The sequence below is a fragment of the Zootoca vivipara genome, chromosome 10, assembly GCF_963506605.1.
Source record: "Zootoca vivipara chromosome 10, rZooViv1.1, whole genome shotgun sequence".
Classification (NCBI taxonomy): domain Eukaryota; kingdom Metazoa; phylum Chordata; class Lepidosauria; order Squamata; family Lacertidae; genus Zootoca; species Zootoca vivipara.
Window position 1 is genome coordinate 6,023,217 of NC_083285.1, and position 25,844 is coordinate 6,049,060.

The 25,844-nt window shown below is 44.8% G+C and overlaps 2 protein-coding genes across 4 annotated transcripts in view; one reads left to right on the forward strand and one right to left on the reverse strand.

Moving 5' to 3' along the window:
* ARMC10 (armadillo repeat containing 10) lies at nucleotides 1–17,711 on the forward strand. The gene is made up of 6 exons (XM_060279416.1): nucleotides 1–307; nucleotides 2,596–2,745; nucleotides 10,126–10,259; nucleotides 11,300–11,476; nucleotides 12,934–13,005; nucleotides 13,299–17,711. Exons 1-6 carry the CDS (start codon nucleotides 1–3, stop codon nucleotides 13,554–13,556), a joined length of 1,098 nt encoding a protein of 365 aa, XP_060135399.1. The 3' UTR covers nucleotides 13,557–17,711.
* The window catches only part of NAPEPLD (N-acyl phosphatidylethanolamine phospholipase D), a 21,738-nt gene continuing 9,859 nt past the window's right edge, over nucleotides 13,966–25,844 (reverse strand). For all 3 annotated transcript variants that reach the window (XM_035127563.2, XM_035127564.2, XM_035127565.2), the window contains exons 2-5: nucleotides 24,788–25,088; nucleotides 20,021–20,667; nucleotides 18,775–18,889; nucleotides 13,966–17,218 (exon numbers count right to left, since the gene is read on the reverse strand). In XM_035127563.2, the coding sequence (XP_034983454.2) occupies nucleotides 17,090–17,218; nucleotides 18,775–18,889; nucleotides 20,021–20,667; nucleotides 24,788–25,088 (1,192 nt within the window). In that variant the 3' untranslated portion in view covers nucleotides 13,966–17,089. The remainder of the gene's footprint in view (nucleotides 17,219–18,774; nucleotides 18,890–20,020; nucleotides 20,668–24,787; nucleotides 25,089–25,844) is intronic.

The window sequence follows — 25,844 nt, forward strand, 5'->3', positions numbered from 1 at the left end:
ATGAGGGACTGCGGAGGGTCGCTTGTGACGGTGAGGACGGGGCTGGTGGCGGGGCTGGTGGCGGGGCTGGCGGTCGGGGCCGGCGTCTGCTGCTACTGTGTTTACCTTGCGGCCAGCAGGAGAAGGGGAACCGGGGCAAAGCGGGGAAATGTTCGTCGACGGGACGAAGCGCCCCCCGTCTCTGGTGGGGAGGAGGAGGAGGAGCACCACCCGGCGGCCGCCCCCAGGGGCCCTTTGCTGCAGAAAGTGTCTGCCATGCCCGTGATTTCCAGCTCCGGCCGGAAGGGGTCGGAAAACCTTCGGCAAGGTAAGAGCGCCGCCGGGCGCTTTCTTTGCTTCTTAATAATGCATTTTCCAGTTACCGAGTTTGCGCTTTTCAAGATGATACTCAGCAGACCCAGGGCTGGATTCACGTATAAGCTAAACAAGCTGTAACTTAGGGCCCCACTCCCTTGGGGGCCCCCAAAAAATTAAAGGAGAAAAAAACCTTTATATACTATTCCAAAATTTTAAGTTGGAGCTTAATAATTACAGTATTTCACTATTAATATACTTCTTCTTAATTGTATTTCACTATTAATATACTTCTTAATTGTATTTCAGTTCAACAATTACTTGGATGAAATTCATATTTTGTTATGTGCAAATGGCTTTAGATACCTATTCGGTCCATAAATTACAAAAAACAGCAACAAATTGTTGTTGACAAAAGGACAGCTGGACATATCAAGGGCCCCATTACCTTCAGTCCCTTAGGGCCTCATCAAACCTAAATCTGGCCCTGAGTACACCAGTGGCAGGCGCAGAGAATACAGCTGTGTATCCCTTAGACCAGAACTGTTTAGGACTCCTCCATCAACTTGCCAGAAGCCCAGTTCAAGGGGTTCACATGTTGTTTATGTACATGCTATTAACATAACATTACCAGGGCCTGTCACTCTAGCTAGACAGTTTGGCCTGCAGTCTACTACTGATAATAGTAAACTGCAGTTGGGCAGTTCATCCCATGCTTTGCTGCTGATATGGCAATCCATTCTTGGATTGTTAGTTGTGCAAAACATTAGGACTCATTAAAGGCAGGCAAACCTCTCTACAGTTAGCCTGACCAGTGGCTCTTCTTTCCCTTCTTGCCATTTGAGACTTTTTCATTTACTTTATTTTTTAAAAATGAACCTTTTTGTTCAGGCACCCATTGCTAATTATTAATGAATGGGGTTGTTGATTCTTACCTAGACCAACTGCTGATAAGTTATAATAATCCTGTTTCAAATACTGCATCTCTCTCCCTCCTCTTCTTTCCACACTGTTTCTGAGGTGGCTTAGAGCCAATTGGACAAATGCAGTTTAAGTAAAGAAATAAGGAAGAACCCATGCCCAGTGTCCTAGGAAGGAGAATAGATAGGAAATGCATGGTCATTATTAGTTTCAAGACGAGATGAAATTAAATGTAAAACACTGGTTCAGAACAGACAAGCTCAGATGCAGGGAGAACAACATTCATTGCTTTATTCTGCTCCATAAAAATCCAGTAAAATAGGACTTTAGTATCATAACCACCGTACTAATTGGTCATTGGAGCTGAGTTAGTGATCTGCCCACTGTCACCAAAAAGTGTCTCTGTTTCAACACAGGCTTTTATGGTCATGTCAAACTTTCTGTCATTGGGCTATAATAGTTCAGAGTGTAGCTATACAGGTTTGAAACACAAAGAAATGCCTAATGTAAAATAAAATAAAAAGTTGTAGTACGATTGTTTTAGTTAGTTATGTATATATAGATTTATTTTGATTATGCATATACACACATTAACCACTGTAGACTACTGCAGCCTTTCAAATATGCAATGTAGAGGCAGGTGTTAACACTCTACTCCAGGGATGGGGAGTTTCAGGCCCAGGCACCAAATGTGGCCCTGCAGCCCCCTCTGTCTGGCCCTTGGGACTCTCTCCAAGTCACACATGCCTCTCCCCAGACCATATCCCTCACTGCCCCTGCTTTACACCCTAACAGATTTTGCATGGCTGGAATGTGTACTTGAACTCTGAAGTTGCCTCTTGATTGTCTAGGTAGAGAGGATAGAGAGTGGCGTGTGAGCCTATGTAGCAACTAGCCCATTGCATAAAATACAACCTAAAATGTGTTGCTCCATCCATTTTTACCTCAGGCCCAATCCACCACTGACCAGGGGCGGAGCTACCTGCCCCAGCACCCAGAGTGGTGTAGGGGCTCTGCTTGCTGCCCGCATGGCGAGCTTCCCTAGCCACCTGCCGCCTGCACGACCAGCGTCGGGGGGGGGGTGCTGCTAGCCGCCCGCGGCAGCATTGTCTCTAGTGGCCCACCACCCGCGCAGCAAGCGTCCGAGGGCGCCACCCGTGCGAGTGGAGGCGGCGTGGTGATGTCACCCGGCCTCATGGCCACACCCACTTGAACCAGCCTTCCTCTGCCATTGCCACTGACATGATGATGTTGCCATGGGAAGGCTGCCCAGAAGGGATTGTGGCCTTGATCTGCTCCTTCCTTTCCTCTCTTTCCTCTGCCCCCCCATTAAATTACTAGTGTAGAAATTGTTTATGTTTCTAAAAATTTTAAAATTAGAAGGCGTGGATCTTCCAAAACCATCCCATGATCTGGAGGCACACCATATACAGAATCTTATTCGTTTACTTGACTCTACGAAGGACCCAACAATTCAGGAGCAAGCCTTGGTTACATTGAGCAACAGTGCTGCATTCTCTGCAAATCAGGTAAGTATTGTTCTTTGCTAAAAAATAAAATAAAATATATAAAAGACAGTAAGATAAAGTAATAATCATGTAAAAACTAATTAGAACAATGACATTTATTTCCTTGGGATCAGGATCATATAATCTAAGAGTGGGGTATTAATCTTCAAAATGAAATCTTCTACAAGTAGATCTTGGCTTCTGTTAGGTCAGTGGTTCTCAATTAGTGAAGTACTTCAGACCCCGTTTTTTGAAAGCCATGGCTTTTGAAAATATTTATATCTCTATGGTAGTTTTCGGTATTGTGAATTGTGCCACAGACCCCCTGTGTGGATGACGCAGACCCCCGGGGGTCCACAGACCACCAGTTGGGAACCACTGTGTTAGGTAACTGTAATACTTAGCTGTGTATTTTTCTAGGACCAATACAACTTCCACAGCTTAAGTGACAGAATTCTAAGCAGACCCATAGTGCCTTGTCCCATCTCAACACTAGTGGTGCCTCCAGACTCATTACAGTGATGCCTCGGAAGACGAAATTAATTTGTTCCGCGAGTCATTTCGCCTTGCGAAAATTTCGTCTTGCGAAGCGCAGTTTCCCATAGCATTTAAAACACACCAAAACAAAAAAAATATGCAAAAAAAATTGTCTTGCGAAGTACGACCATAGAAAATTTGTCTTGCGAGTCACAAAAAAAATCGCAAAACGCTTTCGTCTTGCGAGTTTTTCGTTGCGCGAGGCATTTGTCTTGTGAGGCATCACTGTATTGTGGAGAGGGAGTCAAGAACACAAACTTTCAGTTTGTGCAGTTAGAGCTCTGTTGCCGTAGCTCAACAAATCCACTTAAAAAAGAAAGAAAGACTTTGTGTAGTTTGGAAAGCGATGAGGAAATGCATTGAAAAGTGTGAAATAAACGAATGATTAATGGAAAGCTATATGAACATCCTGCAAGAAAATCAGGATAAATTTTCATTGTAATAAACCGCCCTGCAGACAAATCAGAACAAATGCTCAGATGAGACCAGATATCATTTATCCTCTACATAAGCTTTGTGCAAGTAAATCAGGTTTAATGCTCAATAAACAGGTCATCTGGAGGAGCCCTTATAGAGGAAATGGGAGATTGAGTTGAGAGTACTCCACTGTTCTGTACCTTACCTCAATGAGAAAAAGTAGAGATGTCAGTAGTCCTTGGCAAAGATGATGCACAGAGCCCTTTGCATGAGGAAACAACAGTTCCATGAACATTTGTGAGGAGGTAGGCAATTTTATCCTCCCTCCAACTCCTGCATAACTCTGTGAGACTTGAAGAGAGTGCCCTGGTGTGTTGGAGTAGTTTGGGAGAGATGGGAAGAGGGTAAGAATGATTCCTTTCGTAGTGTCTACCCAAGTGCCCCACCTTACAGTAAATGCTATGCCTAGAGTTGTTTTTACAGATTAGATCAAAATGAAATCCAATTGCTTCATTGGATTCGTTGTTGATTCAAGCAGAATTCATATAACAATTAAAACATATTTTGCTTGGCTCCTGGAATTACATTAAGATAATTGTATATAACACATTTTTCTGTTTAACTTGTAGGATATCTGTCACAGTGGCCGGAGTGGACTACTTCAGAGTAACGACGCTACGCAGCTCTGCATTTTATTCTTTTATTGGTGCTGCGTATTTACAGTGCTCAAGTCATTGCTATTTACACGGAGCGATGTTGTCAGTCGGTTTCAGAACCTCCTAATGGCTTTTGGCGCGTCTTTCTCCAACACAAAAGCTTTGGCAGACCCATCCTCTTGCCCCTCCTCTTCCTGCGTAATTCTGGAGTTGGAGGGATGGGTCTTCCCCCCTTGCTTGCCCCTTCCTGTCCCACCTGGGACCCTGGCTCCTCTACCTTGCCTGAGCCTCGGACACGACTTCCTGCTTCCCCACTGGAATCGGAACTCTCCCTGCTTTCCCCTTTGCTCGGGGACGGGCTTGAACTCAGGAGGGGAGGGACTTCGCGATATCCCCTGTCCCTCACATCCACCCCCCTCCCAAGCTCTCCTTCACCCCTCCCCAGGCCCCCCCCATGTGTCGGTGACGACTGGAAGCCTAAGAACTCAGTGCTCTCCGAGCCCGTTGGTGTGAATACCTCCCCCCAGTCCTGCGAGCCCCCCCCTTCCGCCTGGGCGGACGGGAATCCCAAAAAGTCCGTGGCGTCAGAGCTGGTGGGGGTAAAAACGTTCTGCCAATCTGCTCCTTCCTCTGACTGGGTGGATCTCGGTGACACCCATACCTCATCCTCTGGTTCCTCAAACTCCGCTTCCCAGCGCCATGGTGAGCTGCTCTCCCGTGCCTCCTCCTCCTCCCCCTCCCTTTCCATGTGCCAGGGCTTGGGTCTGTGGGGAAAGAGGGCGTGAAATTCTTCCACCAAGAATTCCTCCTGTATCTGAGTGGCTGGGACCCATTCATTCTGGGACGGTGGAGCATTCTCCCATGCCATGAGGTACTCCAGTCCCCCCACCCCCCACCTTGAATCCAGGATGGCCGTGGCCTCATTGAGTTGCTCCCTGCCTTCCCTCTCCCCCCCTCCCTCGGGGGTTTGTTCGCCGTCTCGGAGCCTGCTGCTTTCCCTGTACGGCGACAGCAGCGATCTATGAAACACTGGATGCACCCTCATGTCCTCTGGCAGTGCCAGCCTGTATGCCACCGGGTTTACCTGTTGCGTGACCGTGAAGGGGCCCAGCCTTTTGGGTGCCAGCTTTTTGCACCTCCCTCTGGTGGGAAGGCCCTCCGAGGACAACCACACCTTGTCCCCCACCCTGATGACCTCCCCTTGTCGCCTGTGGCGATCTGCCCCCTTTTTGTACGCTTCCTTGGCCCTCTCCAAGTGTTCTCTGAGCTGCTGGTGCACCGTCTCCAGTTCCTCTGCCCAATCCTCAGCCTGTGGGCCCTCCTCCTCCTCCTCCTCCCTCTCCCTCTCTGGGAAAGATCTGAGGTCGCGCCCGTAATTGGCCTTAAAGGGCGACACCCCTGTGGAGACGTGCACTGCATTGTTGTAGGCAAATTCTGCTAGTGGCAAGCGATCCACCCAGTCCGTTTGCCGCTGGCTGACGTAGCATCTCAGGTACTGCTGCAGAATGGCGTTGACCCTCTCCGCTTGTCCGTTGGTCTGCGGGTGTCTAGCCGTCGACAAGCTGACCTCCACCTGCAGGAGGTTCATGAGCCGCCGCCAGAACCTGGAAACAAATTGGCGGCCACGATCCGAAATAACCCTTAAAGGTAATCCATGCAGTCTGAAAATGTGATCAACAAACAGTTTGGCTGTCTCTTCTGCCGAGACTGCCCTGGCACACGGTATAAAGTGACACATTTTGGACATAAGGTCCACCACCACCAACACTGCAGTCTTACCCCTGGACGAAGGCAGATCTGTGATGAAGTCCATGGACACCACTTCCCACGGCCTGTGTGGTGTGGCTAAGGGCTCCAGCAACCCTGGTGGCGCTGCTCTGACCACCTTCGCCCGCTGGCAGGTGGTACAGCCCCTTACATAGTCTCGAACATCTTCCCGCACCCCTGGCCACCAGAAGTGTCTCATGACTAGGTGAGCGGTTTTGTCCCTTCCAAAATGCCCCGCTGTAGGGTTGTCGTGCATCTGCTTGAGGACCGTACGTCGAAGCTGGGTGGTGGGTAGGTACAGCGCACCCTTGTAGAAAAGCAGCCCTCTGCGTTCTGCAAAGTCTTTTGCCTGCTCCCTCCCCCCTCTCAGTTCTCTGAAGATGCGGTTGGCAAATTCATCCGCTGCCGTCAGTGCTGTGAGTTCTGCCTCGCTCACCACAGCTGCTCCGCAGGACCATGCCGACGGGGGGAAAATGTGCCTTGGGGCTGGTGGCGCCTCCTCCTCCATGTACTCTGGCTTGCGGGAGAGGGCATCCGCCCTGACATTCTGCTCCCCCGGGATGTAGTGGATGGAGAAGTTGAAGTTCGAGAAGAACTCTGCCCACCGTATCTGCCGCTGGTTGAGCACCCTGGCAGTTCTCCAGAACTCCAGGTTCTTGTGGTCTGTGCACACCTGGATGGGGTGCTTCGCGCCCACCAGGAAGTGTCGCCAGTGCTGGAACGCAGCGTAGATCGCAAGAAGTTCCCTATCAAACACTGTGTAGTTGCGTTCAGGCTGTGTCAGCTTCCTGGAGAAGAAGGCACAGGGTCTCCACTCCCTGTTGGCGTCCAGTTGCAACAAAATTGCGCCCACAGCTTTTTCAGAAGCATCTGTCTCAATGCGTAGGGGCGCGTCCTGCACCACATGGAACAGGTTTTGGTCTGAGGCGAACACTCTCTTGAGGCTTTCGAACGCTGCTTGCGCCTCTGGTGTCCACTTGAACTTCTGCTTGCCTCTCAGGCAGTCCGTGATGGGAGCCGTAACGCGAGAGAAGTTCTTGATGAACTTCCTGTAGAAGTTAGCGAAGCCTAGTAGGCGTTGGGCATCTTTGCGCGTCCTGGGGCTGTGCCAGTCCAGGATGGCCTGCACCTTGTCCTTGTCCATCGCCAGCCCCTTGTCTGACAGCTTGTAGCCCAGGAAGTCCACCTCTTTGGTGTGAAACTTGCACTTCTCCAGCTTCACATACAGGTGGTTCTCCTTCAGGCGTTGCAACACCTCTCTGACATCTTTCACATGCTGCACTGGGTCATTCGAGTAGATAAGGATGTCATCTAGGAAGACCAAGCATTTCCTGAAGAGGAGGGACCCCAGGACGTGGTGCATGAAGGCCTGGAAGCATGCTGAGCCCCCTTGCAAACCGAAGGGCATCACCAGATATTCAAAAGAGCCCAGAGGCGTGAACATCGTGGTTTTCCATTCATCTCCTTCCCGGATCCTGATCAAGTTGTACGCCCCCCTTAGGTCCAGCTTGGTGAAAATCTTGCCCCTGCGTGCCGCTGTCAGGAGATCATCCACTCTGGGCATGGGGAAAGCCACGGGCTCTGTCACCGAATTCAGCCGTCTAAAGTCCACCACAAGACGGCGCTGTTGCGTGTCTTTCTTGTCCACCCAGAAGACCGGGCTGCCCCCTGCTGCCTTGCTTTCCCTTATGAACCCCCGCTTGAGGTTCTTGTCGATGAAAGCGCGCAGATCCTCCAGCTCCTGGTCTGACATGGCGTACAGCTTGGCTGGGGGTATCGTCGCCCCTGGCACCAGGTTGATCTGGCAGTCAAAAGGCCTGTGCGGGGGTAGGTGGTCGGACTCCGCTTCGCTGAAGACCTCCTGCAGGTCCCAGTACTGCTTGGGTATTGCCTCACCCCCTTTGATATGCATGGTGGCCACCGTGGCTATCGGAGGCCCCTCCCCTGGTTGGTGCTGCATGCAATGTTCCAGACAAAAGTCTGACCCAAACGTGATGCACCTCTGGTGCCAACTGATGGAGGGGTCGTGGCGCGCCAGCCAGCTCATGCCCAAGACGATGGGGGGGTCTGAGATGGTGGTGACGTTGAACGCCAGTGTCTCTGAGTGCCTTCCCACCGTCATTCTCATGGGGGGGGTTTGATGTGTGATGGCCCCTCCCAGCAGCTCCCTGCCGTCAATGGTTGCTACGTGCAGAGGAAAATCCAACTGCAAAAGCTGGATTTGGTGCTCTTCTGCAAAGCTTCTCGAGAAGAAGTTGGCGGACGCCCCACTGTCAATTAAGGCGAGGACCGTCAGGGGATAGCCATTTGGGAGCGTTAGCGTCACTTCTAGAACCACTCCTGCTCTGGGAGGGGTGGGCTGGCTCTGCACCTCTCTGTGCGGGTGGGCGGGCTGGGGCTGTTGTCTGCTGACTGTGCCTGGCTGCTGCCCCTTGTCTCCTGCAGCCAGGCTTTCCCGTTTCCCTGCTGTGGTGCTGCGTCAGTGGGGGAGGGCACCACCGTTCCCGCCTTTCCTTGCCACTCCCTGCGATGTGGGCAGTCTCTGACGAGATGCTGGGGTGAGTTGCAGAGAAAGCAATTCCCGCCCCTTCCCTCCTTGCGTCTTGGCGCCGCTGGGGTTTGAAAAGCCCGCGCGCGCGCGCTATCAATCTGCATGGGCTCCTGGTCCTGGCTGGCTCCAGGCGTGGCCTGAAAGGGTTGTTGAGGGAGTGGCTTCTCCTGCGACCGTGGGAACCAAGCCCGCTTTGCGCGCGTCGCTTGCTTGTCGTTCCACCGGGATTCCTGCCTCACCCCCACCGCCAGAGCTGCTTTGCTCAGCTGATCCATAGTACTGGGCTTTGGACCTCTCGAGAGTTCATCCTTCACCTCCTCGCTCAAACCCAAGTAAAACGCAGCTTGCATGGGAGGCGAATCCAAAACCCACCCCAGTCTGTGCACCAGCATGGTGAATTTCGCCCAATATGCGCGAACTGTCATATTTCCTTGGCGTAAATTATGCAGTTCCTCCTTAGTCTGGTCCAAATGACTATCGGACGAATACATCGTCCTCAAACCTTCTAGAAATTGTTGGACATTTTTCATGCAAGGATTCTTGGTTGCGATTAATGGTCTTAGCCACTCCCTGGCTGCTCCGGTGAGATGTTCCACAATAAACGCTACTCTGTGCTCATCATCGGGGAACTCATTCTGGTGCAGCTCAAGAGCATACACGATCTCAGTCTCAAAGCCCTGAAACTCCTTCGGGTCTCCATTGAACTTGCTTACAAGGGTCCCTGCTCTCCTTCCTGGCAGCACTTGGACTTGGGGAGCCCCTCCCGCCTTGTTTTTCTCTGCATCCAGCTTGTTTTGGAGGTCTACCGCCACCGCCCTTAAATGCTGCTCTTTTTCCTGGAGCTCTCTCACCTGTTCCGCAAGTTGTAGCCGGTCGTCCTGGACCTTCTTAGTCTCCTCTTTAGCTGCCTTCAATTCTCCCTGCGCCTGCAGCGACAGCTGTTGCAGTTCTAGCTGGGCTTGCTCAGCGATCTGCCGCCACTTCTCCGCCTCGGACACGCTCATCCCGGCAACTCCGAAGTAGCCCAAAAATGATTAGGAGGTTGCTGTCACAGTGGCCGGAGTGGACTACTTCAGAGTAACGACGCTACGCAGCTCTGCATTTTATTCTTTTATTGGTGCTGCGTATTTACAGTGCTCAAGTCATTGCTATTTACACGGAGCGATGTTGTCAGTCGGTTTCAGAACCTCCTAATGGCTTTTGGCGCGTCTTTCTCCAACACAAAAGCTTTGGCAGACCCATCCTCTTGCCCCTCCTCTTCCTGCGTAATTCTGGAGTTGGAGGGATGGGTCTTCCCCCCTTGCTTGCCCCTTCCTGTCCCACCTGGGACCCTGGCTCCTCTACCTTGCCTGAGCCTCGGACACGACTTCCTGCTTCCCCACTGGAATCGGAACTCTCCCTGCTTTCCCCTTTGCTCGGGGACGGGCTTGAACTCAGGAGGGGAGGGACTTCGCGATATCCCCTGTCCCTCACAATATCATTCGAAATTTAGGCGGGCTTATCGTTGTTGGAAAAATGCTTTCAGTTCCTGACACTAAAGTTAAAGAAAAAGCACTGAATGCACTTAACAACTTGAGTATGAATATTAAAAATCAAGAAAAGATGAAGGTAATTTTAAAAGCAACAAGCTCTACTACAGAAAACTCTGTGCATAAATAATGAGTTTATATGAAGAATTTTTTTGTGCAATCCCATTTCGATTCAAATCATTGAAAGCTTTTCCATTGACTTCAATGTGATCTAAACTTTCCCCTAAATGTGTAATGTTGATTAGGTAAATACTTTTTATAATGATTAATTGCAGCATTTTATATGCTGCCCTTCAGTTAAAACTCCCAGGACAGCTCTCGAAGTCATAAGCAACACCAAATTAATAACAAAGATGAGCATAAAGAGTCAAAATGGTGTCCATATGTGGGACACCACAGCTGAAAAGGCCCTCTCTCTGGTACTACCCACCTGACTTAAGAAGGGAAGGGAATTCAGAAGTGGACTGCTAATGATGAACAAAAAATAGGATGAGTGACTTCTCTTGTCACATTCTGCAGCAATGTAGCTATTTGCTTTGCTAATGCAAGGGGTTCAGGAGAATCCCCCTTTCCCTGTTTCCGGAGGTCCGACAACATAGCAGTCTGTGCCGAGATTTCTCTGAGGGACCACAAAATGTTGTCTCGCTCTTTGGGGTCCTCACAGAGCTCTGTCACAGTCATCCAACCCATGTTACTTGGTGCTGTTCAAACAAGTGTTGCAAATAAATATGACGACATGCCAATTTTAGTATTTGTATTCAGGTGGCAATGAATTGGCTCTTGAATTTGCATGATGAAACCTAAAATTGTAGGGATAGTTGGTGGTGTTGCCCCACAATCTATTAACAATACTTTAAACATCTGCTGAGAAGAAAACAGATGACTCTACATTTAGAATATGTTGTTAACGGAAGGATTACTATGATAAAATATTTTGCCATTTTTTAAAGTTAGCATTCGCTATGCCTCATGTTTTAAAAAAGGTACTTTTTTGCTACCTTTGCTTATTTGTTCAAAATTTATGTTCAACAGCGATCATATTTTGTTTTTAATGATAACAGTGGGTTTATCACTGGGAGTGGTTTGTTCTGATCATGTTTTTGTCTTTTCCTCCCTAAGATATATATTACCATAGTTTGTGAGGAGACAGATTCATCTCCCTTGAACTCTGAACTTCAGCTAGCTGGGCTTCGATTTTTAACCAATATGTCTGTTACCAATGACTATCATTACATGATGACAAGCTCCATACCATGCTTTGTTCATACGCTTATGGAAGGAAATGAAAGAACACAGGTACTTAAGTTAGGAGGAAAATCTTTAGTATTCTGCTTTTCTTGTCTGACACAGTCCTTTAATTCTCTGTGTCTTAAAATTAATAGTAATCATGCACATAAGTTAAAGGGGGTAGAAAATGTTTTTAGCTGATTATTTTTTACTTACCTCTTTTTAAAAAGTGATGCATTTTAAATAAAAGCACACATTCAACTCATGTAAAAACACCAGGCAGGCCCCACAAATAAACCAGAGATGCATTTTAAATAAAAGCACACGTTCTACTCATGTAAAAACATGCTGATTCTGCGGGCCGGATTTAGAAGGCAATTGGGCCGCATCCGGCCCACGGGCCTTAGGTTGTCTACCCCTGATTTAGTCTTTCTGAACTCCTGAGCCAACTAAAAAAAAATGTTAACTCCAATTAGAAAAGGGATTTGAACTGGAGCATTAAAACAATTGCTTATCGGTCATTCATTAGAAAAGACCTTAGCAGGATTCCGTTCCGTTCCTTTGTAAGTTAAGAGCACCACAAGATTGATCTCTTAACACTCTCAGCCTGTTTACTTTGAGTGAAAATTACAGCAGAGCTTGTTTTGAACATTTCTGAATGTTTCTTGTTTAGATTACAGCAGCACACATTATTAGAAGAAAACAGGATTCTCTGAGAATTCAGGATAGCTTTATACTTCTGAAAGATGGATGTGAATTTTAAATTAAGAATTAGGTGCAAAGAAGATAGGCCCCTAGAAGAATAAGGTTGCTGCACTAGTCCTGAGGCATTGCAGCTTTGGGGTCAGTTTACACTTCACAGCTCAGATTAACTTTGTGTTTCTGCTGAGTACTATGCAAGCTTCATTAATGTGTGGTGCCGAAATTCTGGATCCCCCCCCCCGGCAACTGATGTCAAAGTTTAGTGCTAGTTTTTTTGCCACAAAGCCTGCTTTTTGCAGTGCCCTCCAAACTAAGTAATTGACAGTCAAACCAGGGCTCATAGGTATACCCCCAAACCTAACTCTGTCTGCTTGACCACAGACTGGTCCCAAAGTGGTGTGTTGACTTGGTGCTGCAAACCCCACTTTCTGTGCCACCCCCCCAAACTGAGTAATTTATGAAGCTTGCAATGCGGGTAGCCAAGTCTCGTACTGGTTTACTCAGAAATAAGTACATTACTGATAAAACTTAAATGGGGCTTATTTCCTAATAAGGACAAATGCTTGTTACAAGAAAATTGGGTTTATATTATTTTGCTATTTTTTCTCCTTATAATTTTGGCTTTGTCACCATGTTGAACTATCAGAAAAAGCGGGATTTAAATTTGTTATTTTATGATCTCCTAGCTTGCAGTTACTACGGTAAGTTGTGCTTGCAAATCTTATTGATTAGTAATATGTGTTCCTAATATTTCCTGCTTATTTTATGTATAGTGTTAAATCCATAGTATATTATTAAAATTGACTTTTCCCTTATATTAATAGGTTCAGGTTCTAAAAGTGCTTGTGAATTTATCAGCCAACCCAGCTATGACGGAACATCTCCTTAATGCTCAGGTAATGCTACTTTTTATGCTTCTTCCAACAATTATTATTTGAAGAAATAAACTTTTAAAATAGCTGTAGCTGAGTGAGCAGAGGTAAGAAATACTCCAGGTTAGTAGCTGGAGAATGCCTGAGGTGCATGGTGCTCAAAATTTGATTTTGGGTTGGCATAGGGAAGTTCAGAAGCTTGTAAATTACTAGAGCCCATGAAGGTGGGTAAGTGATGCATATGATATTTACTAAAAAATATGTGTTTACTTATTTTTTCATGCCTACAAACAACTATTTCTTGTTTAATTCTCTAGGCACCCTTCTTACTATCCCTGTTTGACACCTGCATAAACAAAGAAGTTTTGCTCAGAGTCCTAGTGTTTGCCACAAACTTAACAAAACTTACGCAAAAGGACAAGCGCATTACTGTCCTTCATCATAGTGAAGGTTCAATTTTTTCTGTACTCTGGGGTAATACTACAGAGTGTGCTCAGAAACTAACATCTTTATTGTACCATCATGACACAGAAGTAAAAGAACAAGTGGCAGAACTGATAATGCAGCGGTGCTGAAACTGGGAATTGTTAAAGCCTCCATTCAAAATCAAATTCCAGATGCAAAAGCCTAAGCAGATGCTTGTGAATGTAGGACGCACAATATATATGTAGACCTACATGTTCATGGAACAGAAAGAAAAGTAGTAGAACTTCTTGCATGTATGAAACTACTTTCAACCTCGATGGAAAAGAATTACATGGTAGAATTCACATGGAGCTGTAGATCAGTACTGCTAATTTATGTTGCTAAATGCAATTTGTGTAGAGCTAATTTCTGTAGAAATGCTTCAGCCATAACTTTGCATGTTTTGATTTAAAGCTCTCCCTGTGTCTCAAGAGTCCAACTGACTTCAAATAGGAGTTAGGCATTTTGTGTTGCTGTTTTCATCCTTGCTACTTTTCAGGCCTCAGACTTTTTTTAAAAAAATGCTGACATTTAAGTCATTTAATTATTTTCAGTCCAGACAATTAATTATTTTAAAGATGAGCCAGCTATTCTTATAACTATTTTGTGGTGTCTTATGTTTTATTCAGTTTGTATATTTTTGTACAGTACATTGCCTTGATAGTATGAATAGTTTAATTGATCTTGATCTATCTATCTTCTTAGGGCTGAGAAAACCTGATGCTAGAATATTTTGGCTATATTCCAGAGCTGTATGTGAGTTCCATATGTAAATATGGAGAAAACTCCATATAAGGGTAGAGCTACCTCCTCTATTGAAATGTATGAGGAACAGCTTGTGTATAGCAAGCTGCAAGGGTGCAACAGGTATAACAGTATTTACTATGAGCATACAGTTGCTGTCTCCCATACCGTTTTTATATACCAGTACAATAAGTATTAAGATAATCAGACTGTGCTTTTTTATCTACAACTTTTAACTTTAAGCTCTCTAAAAAGATAGCTTGTAATTATGCACACAAAAATTAAATTTACACCTCTGGAAGGAATTTATTTTTGTTTTGTAAAGATGGTCAGATTTATGTATGGTTGAGTTTATACTTGGGGTAGAAACCTTGCAGCTTGATTATGACAGATTTCATTAGTCACAAGAGGATGTTGCTGTCCTGTATCTTACAGATGAACTTAAGTCCTCCAACAAGTGAGCTGTGAACATCAGGGTACCCAAAGCCATAATTCATTGCATTTGTGTTTTAGTAGCTCAAACCCATACAGCTGAATAAAATGTAAAGTAGCAATTAAACAAAAAAAGTATTATGTTTCAAATGCAGTGCCATAGTACTCTTCCATTGGTATTAAAAGAGACTAGATTTCACAGCAAACACAATTGTGTAGTGATGTAAAGCTGCAAATAGTATGTTGAATATTATTCTTTAGCTGGAGATAAATCCTACTAAAGAAAAATTGGGAGAGAAAAAGGAGTGTACTTAAATTAAATATTATTATTTCTTATTGCGAGTCTAAGTCATATTAACATAACATACTCAGAAAGTATTATTCAATAATATGACTACTTCTGAGCAAGAGAAATCTTTATTTTGTAAATTAGTTTTACTAGTTTGACACATGTATAATTGGCCATTTTTTACAATGTTGAACAAATTAATAATATCATGCTTTTAAGATTTCATAAGCAATTTGTATGTTTTCCCACATCATTCTGACAAACCAATTCATTTGAAACCCACAGTTGGCAGCAGGGAGCAAGAACAAACAAAACAAGCTGAATAAAGATTTCAGAGAACAAACTGTTCCAGTTACATGCAGCTTGCTTATTCTCAAAACAAGAAGTGTTCAGGCTTATGCTAGAACAATTTCACAGTGACAACACAATGCAAAGTGTACAGAGATTCTGGCCAGCAGCAACATAAATAGGCATATATATTTTTGTAGTTAGAACTCTTTGAAAAGGCACATTTTATAATTTCAAAACTTGGCTCTTACATTTGCAATTGGAAATGTACAAGCATTCAGTAAAGTCAGTGTTTTGTTCAAAATGTGCTTTTAGCAACTAGTTGTGTTGGAAGACACCATCAAAAATCCTCTTAATTTCCAACAGCTACGAAGGCACAGAGCACATTCTCTAAGTGATCACTGCTCAAGGGAGATAATGGGCTGGGACTATTCACACTAATGCTGCAATACTCAAAACATTTTCCATGTGGCTGCTGTATTGGTTGTAAAACTCAATACCACTTCTATCAGGGTACTTTCAGGATCTTTGCAGCGCAATCCAACATTTTATACCAAGTGGGCTGCAAGAGTACTTTGACACAGAACCTGCAGGCCACACACCTTACCTTATTGCACAGGCCAAAATTTGGTCCCTGTCACCCCCAAATAAGATAGGTGCAGGGCTTTGGGAAGGAGGCATGAGGCCCTGACAGGGTCCTAGAACTACCACCTTCTTCCCAAAGCTGGGAAAGAGTTAATTGTGCTTTGGGAAGGAGGGGGGGGGATTCTGGGACCCTGTTAGAGCTCTCACGCCTCCTTCCCAAAGCCCAGTGCATCACTTACCTGGCTTTGGGAAGGCAGTACAAGCATAGCTGCCAAGTTATCCCCTTTTTAAAGGGAAATTCCATTATGCTGAATAGGCTTCCTCGCGAGAAAAGGAAAAACTTGGCAGCTATGAGTACAAGGGCTTCAGAGGGGAGTATCAGATATCGCTGAGGGCCACTAAAAAGGCCTCAAGGGACACATGCAGCCCTCGGGATGCATGCTGGACTGCCCTGAACTAGGTCATTTCAGATTTTAGCCTAATCCAAACAAACAAACAAACAAACAAACCCCAAGCCCTTTCTGATGTCAAACAATAATAGCTAAGGCTGTGTTCCTAATCCCGCTTATGAGGAAGGAAGTCCCATTGAATTTAATAGGACTTGATTCTGAGTAGACATGGCTAGGATTCTGTTATAAAATACGCAATCTGAAACATGCATACCAGAAAGGAAGTTCTATCACTGCAGGCTTAGCATCTGAGTAAGGATGCTCAAGACTAGAAAGCCTGAAGGCCATTGCCATGGGAGATTTTACTATAACAGACCTGTAGTCAAATGCGTTCAGAAACCAATTTCTATACATAATCACTTTATCCAACAGAAGGTTACAGTCTCTGTGCTCCAAATATTCTTGGGTATGTAGGGCTTGTTTTTCAGTGTAATCCCCCACTTTTTAAACTGTAAATCCGATTTTTTAAAAGGGAGGGTTAAAGCATTTAGCAGTTCAGTGAGGGAGGGAGGGCTGCTGTGTCAAGGAAGCCTTGAGTTCACAGGTCCTCTTGGGTCTTATGGATTGTGGCCTAGTTAATCTCTAGCAGGTGACCTGCACTGGTTTTAAAGAGGTGAAATTACTTCACAGGCAATGTAATTAACTCCTTATGTACACAGCATGTGCAGCTAAGTTAATGCTATCAAGTGCTATTTCATTCATTCATTTATTAAAAACTTGCAATTTTATAAGGCTGGTATGCAAACTCCTGAAATCTTAAAAATCCTGTTCAAAATTTTACAAAAAGGTATCAACCTTAATTGCTTCCCCCACCCCCATATACAATTTTTAAGAAATTGATTTATTTTTTCCATTTTTATTCAAATCCATCCTCATTAATATTTAAGTCTCGTGATTCACCATGCTTTAAGACAAAGAAATCTTCCGTTTTCAATCCGTATCTGTCTAGAGCTTCCATCAGTTTAGCAGGAGGATCCAAGTAATACTGTGGAGAAAACAAGCAGTCAGGACTGGATAAGCCTGTTGTGAAACAGCTTCACATGTATGACTACTTTAGTCTTGCAAATTTAAGGGGGATTCTGGTTCCACTGAAATCCAATAAGACTTCCCCCCCTGCTGAAGTCCTTGTTAAGCTCTGAATGGGGTTACTCCCTTGAAGCATACCTTGTATTTGTGGCAACAAGTGTTATTGAACTGATCCTGCTATTTCAGGATGAATCAACTGCTCTGGGCAGCTGTGGTAACTTGTCGAGACAGAGCACTCTGGGACCGCACACTGCTCCCAAAGGCTATGTTTTCCATGAATAAACTTCTTAGATATTACAACTGTTCATGAGAGCAGTTGTTTGCACATATCAGAACCAATTTGTAACCTCGGTTCTTGCCGGTGAATGATCACATGCAATGGATTGTGAGCACAATATTTCCAGTTAAGTTTATGGGAAAGTACTGTATGAAGTTCTCATCAAAGGCAGATATTCCTAAAAAATATTAGAAAACCATGGGGGCACAGCTCAGTGATGAGTCAGGAGTATGCTTCTGCATACCAATTACTGAGAAACATGAAAAGAAGGGCATTACAGAGCTCGTGCCCTGCTTGTGACTTTCCCCATAGGCTTTAGTCTTATCCAGCCAGGGCTCTCATTCTTAGGATGAATATTCTCTGCATCAGGTGCAGTTTCAGTCTCCAGTTATGATACGATTTTGTTACACATTCAGGAAAACCAATTTCATGCCAAGTGAAATTGCCTACAATGATTTTTTTCAGTCTAACACAAAGCAACTATTAATTCAGTCCATAAAGACAGAGCAACTAAGCTGTACACAATCTCTTAAAGCACCCTTGTCATTGTTTCTTTAGTAGTTTGCTTCAGAGTATCTGTAAGATATTCAGACTTATTACTAAAATAGCAAAATTTAAGTCAAACTAAAAATTGAGGGGGGGGACCTAACTTTGACAATTAGTTGTATAGTGAATTGACTGTCTTCAGAACTAAAATTGACAGCCTATAAAATAATACTAAAATCAGAGGCCATTTTCTTTTAAGCATTTGAAACACCTTGAAAACTGCTATGGTCCATAAGAAAAAAATTTAACACTACATGACTTCTTTTTTATATATAGTTAAGTTAGTTGGAGCTCCTAGACCAAAAATCCATTCAAACTAAATCTCCATTCAAAATTACACACCTGCAGAGGAAACAGCCCACTATTCTGTCCTTGCCTCCTTCCAATTAGTCTCCACGGAGGGCAGGTAATTTTGCTGCCTCTTTGCATCAGATGTAATTAGATCACTTAATCACACCTGACACAGAGGTGCAGTAGAATTATCTCTCCTCAGAAGATGCTGCCTACTGCATTTATTATTGAGATAATGTTCCTTCCAATCAGGGGACACAGATCCAGGGCTCGCACAGAAACACAGAGGGTGTGCAGTCAGAAGAAAGGATACGTCTGCTATCAGGTTGGGACAGACAGTTCTAGATGCTACTATTTTGAATGGACACCTGCAGCTGCACAAATGGTTAGTTCACACCTACCTCATTTGCTAAAGCAAAGGTCCCCCAGTGAATTCCAACAGACTTCTTTGCTTGTACATCGATATGAATCCTTACTGCTTCTTCGGGGTCCACATGCTGGTATTTCATAAACCACCTACCAAAGAGGGAAAGAGCATTTTTCCTTGCCTGTTACACAGACATGCACTGGCCAAGTTAAGGTTCCCTTACTGCCCTTCTCAATCTGTTGCATAGCTTTTCCTCTTACTGGCCCACTTTGTCCCCTTCTCCCATATAGCTAAAAGAGATTGCTCATTTTATCTGTTAAGCTGCGTCTCAATCATTCTAATTTCCCATCTTCCACAAGGCATTTCAACCCCATTTTGTTTTCCTGTAATCCAAAACTTGGCAGCCAATCTTCACCTACCCCTTGCCCATGAAGACCTAGGCTTTCCTCCTGCCTGTCTTTAAGACTCTGAGCTTTCATTGGCCCTGTTCAGATGACATAAAGGTAAAGGGGCCCCTGACCATCAGGTCCAGTCGTGTCCGACTCTGGGGTTGCAGCGCTCATCTCGCTCTATAGGCCGAGGGAGCCGGCGTTTGTCCGCAGACAGCTTCCGGGTCATGTGGCCAGCATGACAAAGCTGCTTCTGGCGAACCAGAGCAGCGCACGGAAACGCCGTTTACCTTCCCCTCCAGAGCGGTACCTATTTATCTACTTGCACTTTGATGTGCTTTCGAACTGCTAGGTTGGCAGGAGCTGGGACCGAGCAATGGGAGCTCACCCCGTTGCAGGGATTCGAACCGCCGGCCTTCTGATCAGCAAGCCCTAGGCTCTGGTTTAACCCACAGCGCCACCATAGTAAGCCATAAACCATGGCTTAACATAAATCAGCAGCATCCATCTCTCCCACTGCCCTTCCTTCATGCAAGTAACAAACCAAGACCAAGAGCCTTGGTTTTCTGTGATGTCCAAAACAGCGCTCATGGTTTGTTCTCTCCAAATAAACCATAATCTGAAGTCAACTGCTCTTGGCTTCACAATTGCAGTTGAGGAAGGAAGGAAGGAAGCCAGCCAGCCAGCTGTGATGATAAGCCAAGGTCTGTGGTTTGCTGTTACTGCTCACACTAGAGGAGGAATGAAGCAGGAGTGATTTGGCATCCAGGTAGGCCAATGTGGCTATGACACTGCCTGTGTTTTGCACATCTTACACGTTGTTGGTGCTGCATATAAACGGTTGTAGTTTTGTATCTTGGGTCACAGGCTCCAGTTTATTGGCTTACGTACCTTGGTTCATATGCTCCAATGGGAATAGCTGCAAGATCGAAAGGTCCAAATCGCTTCCCTATCTCCTCAAATGCAACACAATAGCCAGTATCTCCTGCAAAAAAGAACCTATTCCAGGGCCCCAAGACAGACCAGCTTCCCCAGAGAACTTTGTTGTCGTCTGTTGCAGTCCTCTTGGACCAGTGTTGGGCAGGAGTAAAAACAAACGTAACGGCATCATGACCAGGAACGCAGTTTTCTCCCCACCAGTCCAGCTCAATTACATTCTCACAACCACATTTCTGCATCCAGTCTAAAAGACCCATGGGCACGAACCACCTCAGGTCACTGCCAAAGCGACTATTTAAATTTATTACAGAGTGGTAGTCCAAGTGGTCGTAATGAGTGTGGCTGATCATCACTGCATCTATTTTGGGGAGTTGATCTACAGTACACGGAGGTCCTCTAAAACGCTTAGGTCCTCCAAATTGCACTGGAGAGGCCCGCTGGCTGAAGATGGGGTCAGTAAGAAGTGTAAGTTCATCCATTTCCACCATTACAGAAGCATGTCCAAGCCATGTTACTCGCATACCAGCTCCGGTTTTTCCAGCTAGTTCGGGGTTTTGAACAAAGTATGGTTTCAGTACTGGAAGCTCTCTGTCAAGTTCCTAGCAAAAGAAAACAAGGGCACAAAATTAGAAAGCATACCCGGCTTAGAGAAGACTCCCTGGAAAAGACCCTGATGTTGGGAAAGATCACAAGGGCACAAGGAGAAGGGGATGACAGAGGACGAAATGGTTGGACTGTGTTCTCAAAGCTACAAGCATGAGTCTGACCAAACTGCGGGAGGCAGTGCAAGACAGGAGTGCCTGGCGTGCTATGGTCCATGGGGTCACGAAGAGTCGGACATGACTAAACGACTAAACAACAACAACCCGGCTTACAAGCAGCAAGTGTTTTGTCCGTCTTGGACCCTTCAGGCAGAAAGCCTTAACTCTTCTACACCAACAAGGCGTAATATTAAAGTCCATGGTATAAATACACTTGAACATCATTTAGCGTACACCAATGCTGCTCATGGACTTGAGCCATACCTGTCAAGTTCTCCCTTTTTTTTAAGGGAAATTCCATTATGCTGAATAGGCTTCCTCGCGAGTAAAGGGAAAACTTGACAGCTATGAGTCTTGAGCATCAAATATTTCCTGAATGCAACTAAGCCATCAGTTGTCTACCAGGCCCTTAGTGACTTCAAAGCAACTGGACCAATGACAGTCAGAAAGGAAGTGACACATAGGCTCTGCTTCATGAGTCATAGGAGGCTTTGTAAATGTAAACAGCACAGCAGAGGGAAGGGTGCCAGCCAACCTGCTCCCTGCTCTGCTAGGTTTCTATTTGCAAGACTTTCAGCATACGAAAAACGTGCACAATGACAAAATCATTTGCATCTGACACATCCAGCCAGTTCAGATTAGTATGATGCAGATCTCACCAGTTATACATAAGGAACCCTGTTTCTGTGCATGAATCTCCCTTGGTATTTCAAGGTAACGAGTTTTGCTTGCAGCTTGGGTTAAGGGAAGTATTTATTATAGGAGGGTGAAGGTTAAATACCTGGTCCACCTCTGCTTGCAGATAAGACTGACAGATATCACTTAGAAAAGAGATCACCAAGAACTAACAGTAAACATGAAAATCATTTCCCAAACACAAAGGGCATTCCATATTATTATTATTATTATTATTATTATTATTATTATTATTTTGCCCTTCACCTAATGATCACAGGGCGGTTTACAATAGAAATAGACAAAAATATTTATTATAGGGCACTGCCCTGCTTCTCTCAACCTGGCTTGGGATGGGACCTAACAGGCTCCATGGAGGAGGGCTGCTGCTGCTGTTGCTGAGCAGAGAGGGCTCCGCTTTTGTTTTTAATTGCTTTTATTTTTTATCTATGTCATTTTAAATTGTGATTGATATTAATGCTCTATTTTTAGTCTTAGATTTTATGATTTACCCTTATGTGGAACTTGTTTTCCGTTTGGTTGTATACTTTTTGATGTGTTTTATTTATTGTTTATGACTATTGTTATGTTGGTAATTATGTAAATCTTGACATGTTGTAAGCCGCCTTGGGCACTGTTTTAACTATGGAAAGGCGGCATACAAATAAAATGATGATGATGATGATGATGATGATGATGATGATGAAACAAGACTGCACCACCTCCCAGTTTAAAAGGGCATAGATTTTTTTAATTAGCCAAAGGCCTGGGAGAGGAGGAATGTTTTTGCCTGGTGCTTAAATATATGTACAGTGGAACCTCGGTTTATGAACACCTCAGTTTACGAATTTTTGGTTTACGAACGCCGCGGACCCATCTGGAACAGATTAATCCACTTTCCATTACTTTCAATGGGAAAGTTTGCTTCAGTTTATGAACAGACTTCCCCAACCAATTGTGTTCATAAACCGAGGTACCACTGTAATGAAGGTGCCAGGCAAGCCTCCCGGGGGGGGGCATTCCACAAGTGAGGAGCCACCACAGAAAAGGCCCGTTCTTGTGTTGCTTATCCTCCAGAACACTCACAGAGGAGGCACACAAAGAAGGGCCTCTGTTGATGATCACAGGATCTGGGTCTGTTCTTATAGGGAGAGGTGGTCCTTGAGGTATTTAGCCGTTTAAGACTTTATAGACCTGCAGCAAAGGAGAGCCCCCGCCGCCCACTTCTCAAACTGCTCTTACCATTAAAAAGTTTCTCATATTCAACCGAAGTCTTTCCTTCTGTAATTTAAACCTATTACCGTAGATCTAGCCGTGCTCTCTGCAGTAGCAGAGAACAACATTTCACCATTACTTTCTAATTTAATGCTGATCTCCAAAGGTCAAGAACAGGGACATCTGCTAAGGAGTTTAGACATGAATTTGGGTGAATCTACAGCAGGAGACACTCTCATATTTGGGGGGTAGTTATGGAAAATGCTGCACACAGCCTTGCTATCTGAATCTGACAGAGAAGGCCTAATTAAAAACATGTTCTCAGTAGATCTCAGATATCATAATGGAACACATGGGAATAGGTCTCATAGGGACATGGTGCCTGAACTGTTTAGGGCTTTAGAGGGTACACAAGGGATGCATGTGTACACACTGCTACAAAAATTGAAAATTATTCTTCCATCTGTAATGTTCTGAATTATTCGGTCTAGTTTTGCTGGAATGAAGGGGCAAGTAACTACTCAAGGAATTCAAATCCCACTCCTAAACCACATGTTCATCCACCTTAGCAAACTTCTGTTACTGCAAAGCTATGCTTGTTTACGTGTAATGCTTATTGTAATGATATAAACTAAGAAAAGTGCTGTGTTAAAAAAATGAAGATTGAAACCCTTACAGCAAATACCTGTGCTTTTTCAGCACTGCTACAAAATTACTGCATATACACCGCCAGCAAAAATTGAAACTGCAACTTAACTCTGCCTTCTTATACAAAGGCTAGGAATTCATTTTCAGTACCAGAACTATTCTCCCAGTCTTGTCACTCAAAAATCAAACCCAGTCCTAGGGTAATTTAGGAGAAAAGCCTTTTAGTTGCTATTGTTAAACAACTGAGAGTCAGAATCCTTGCTGATCTACTGCAAATCCCTCAGAGATCTACTAGTAGACAGGCAATCCATGTACAAGGTTGCCTTCAACTCTTGGCTGCCACAGAATTCGTTTTATCTGGACTCTGTGGTACAATGTTGACCAGCTCTTAAGTCAGGCATCCCCAAACTTCGGCCCTCCAGATGTTTTGGACTACAATTCCTATCATCCCTGACCACTGGTCTTGTTAGCTAGGGATCATGGGAGTTGTAGGCCAAAACATCTGGAGGGCCGCAGTTTGGGGATGCCTGTCTTAAGTTATGCTTTGATTAGGTGACAAAGGCAGTGTTATCACACACTTTCCAGTGCATTTTTCTGTTATGAAAAGTCTCATTTTGAGGGGGAAGTGGGGTTTTTGTGCAAGTCATCCCAGTCAACTATAATTGCACAACCTAAATTTACCAGTAGTGATGTATAGAAGTGAGAGCTAGACCATAAAGAAGGCTGACCGCCGAAGAATGGATTCTTTTGAATTATGGTGCTGGAGGAGACTCTTGAGAGTCCCATGGACTGCAAGAAGATCAAACCTATCCATTCTGAAGGAAATCAACCCTGAGTGCTCACTGGAAGGACAGATCCTGAAGCTGAGGCTCCAATACTTTGGCCACCTTATGAGAAGAGAAGACTCCCTGGAAAAGACCCTGATATTGGGAAAGATTGAGGGCACAAGGAGAAGGGGATGACAGAGGACGAAATGGTTGGACAGTGTTCTCAAAGCTACAAGCATGAGTCTGACCAAACTGCTGGAGGCAGTGGTAGACAGGAGTGCCTGGCGTGCACTGGTCCATGGGGTCACGAAGAGTCAGACATGACTAAACAACTAAACAACAAATTTACCAGTACTGTATGTGATTGAATCCTACCTGAAAATAGCAACAATCTGGAAGCACAAATAGTCTATTTATCGATTTACCACATTATCTATTTACTTGCCCCCCACCGCGCGCCTCCACCCCAGCTGCCCAGCCCGCCAGGGGGATGCAGCATTTGCCACCCCACGGGCACCAGCAACCCACGCAACACCACTGCATGTAATATATACTTCAAAAATATTTGACTTACTGGTAAACATTAATTTACATGAAGTGGTATTGAGAGTGCTTCAAACATAACCAGATGAATAAAACTATAGAATGTTTACCTGCTTTGAAGATGGGACCTTGCTGTTGTCCTTTTCCGTAAGAGCCCATTTCATAATATTTGGGAAAGATGGAGGTTTCCATGTTGGCCAGGGGTTCATAAACCTCCCATCTTTACCTCTCTTTGATTTTGTTACATCTTCCTCCAACCTATAATCCAGTCTGAAGCTTTTTCTGGATGTTCTGGAAGAATCGCTGCCCCGGGAACCTTGACTGGAATTTTGCCGTTTCCGTACTGCTTCTTTAGGATTCTGATCGCAAGGAGACAAAGGCTGCTCTTCGTCCATATCTTTTGGTGAAGAACTAAAAAGAAATACATAAAAGTTTATGGTTTTTTTTTTTAGCTGAGATATTTTTAATACCCAAAACAATGTCCCCAGAATAATCCTGTCAGCTCCTCTTCCATTTTTCTGTACAAAGAATGCACAAAGAACTTGTTTTAGCAAGCAGGTGTGGCAAGATTTTTGCGATTCAGGCAGAATCTTGCTCTTTGCTATGCACAGCATCAGACTCTCGAGTTCCTGCATGTTAGGAGGGGATGGTCTGCTCTTCTTCCATAAATTAATTCTAACACTCCTGAAGCTCACAATCTGTGCAGTTAGATTTAGCAAGTTCATTCCTAAGACACATCAACCAAACAGGCAATAACTTTGCATCCAACAGCACTTTGCATTTTCATCTGCACTGACAAGCAGGGATCCTTGACCAGGGCTAGGATGGTGGGGAGGAGAAAATCACAGGTGAGAGCAGAGAAAGAGAGATTAACTAGAAGCAGTCTAAATCAGTTTCCCCTGGATGTGGTGCTTTAAACTGATAGGGACTTCCCATCACACTTTAGGGAGAGGATGCAAGGAATGATAAACAGCAAAGATATCTAGAAACAATAAGGTTATTCCTGCCAAGATGAATCATCTTTCCCTTGACAGTGAGTAATATTTATGGTTTGCAAAGGACGTCAAACCTACCACACACATACACTACATTTGCACCTACTATTTCGGGCAGAGATTTTAAAATTCAGACTTAAAATACTTTGAACACTGGGGGTTGTAAGTAAGT

What these genes read in the sequence shown, in the direction of transcription:
- ARMC10 (XM_060279416.1), top strand. Translation starts at nt 1, where the DNA reads ATGAGGGACTGCGGAGGGTCGCTTGTGACGGTGAGGACGGGGCTGGTG. An exon ending in TGCATTCTCTGCAAATCAGG is followed by an intron (nt 2,746 to 10,125) that starts TAAGTATTGTTC and finishes CTGTCCCTCACA; the next exon opens with ATATCATTCGAAATTTAGGC. An exon ending in AACATCTCCTTAATGCTCAG is followed by an intron (nt 13,006 to 13,298) that starts GTAATGCTACTT and finishes TTAATTCTCTAG; the next exon opens with GCACCCTTCTTACTATCCCT.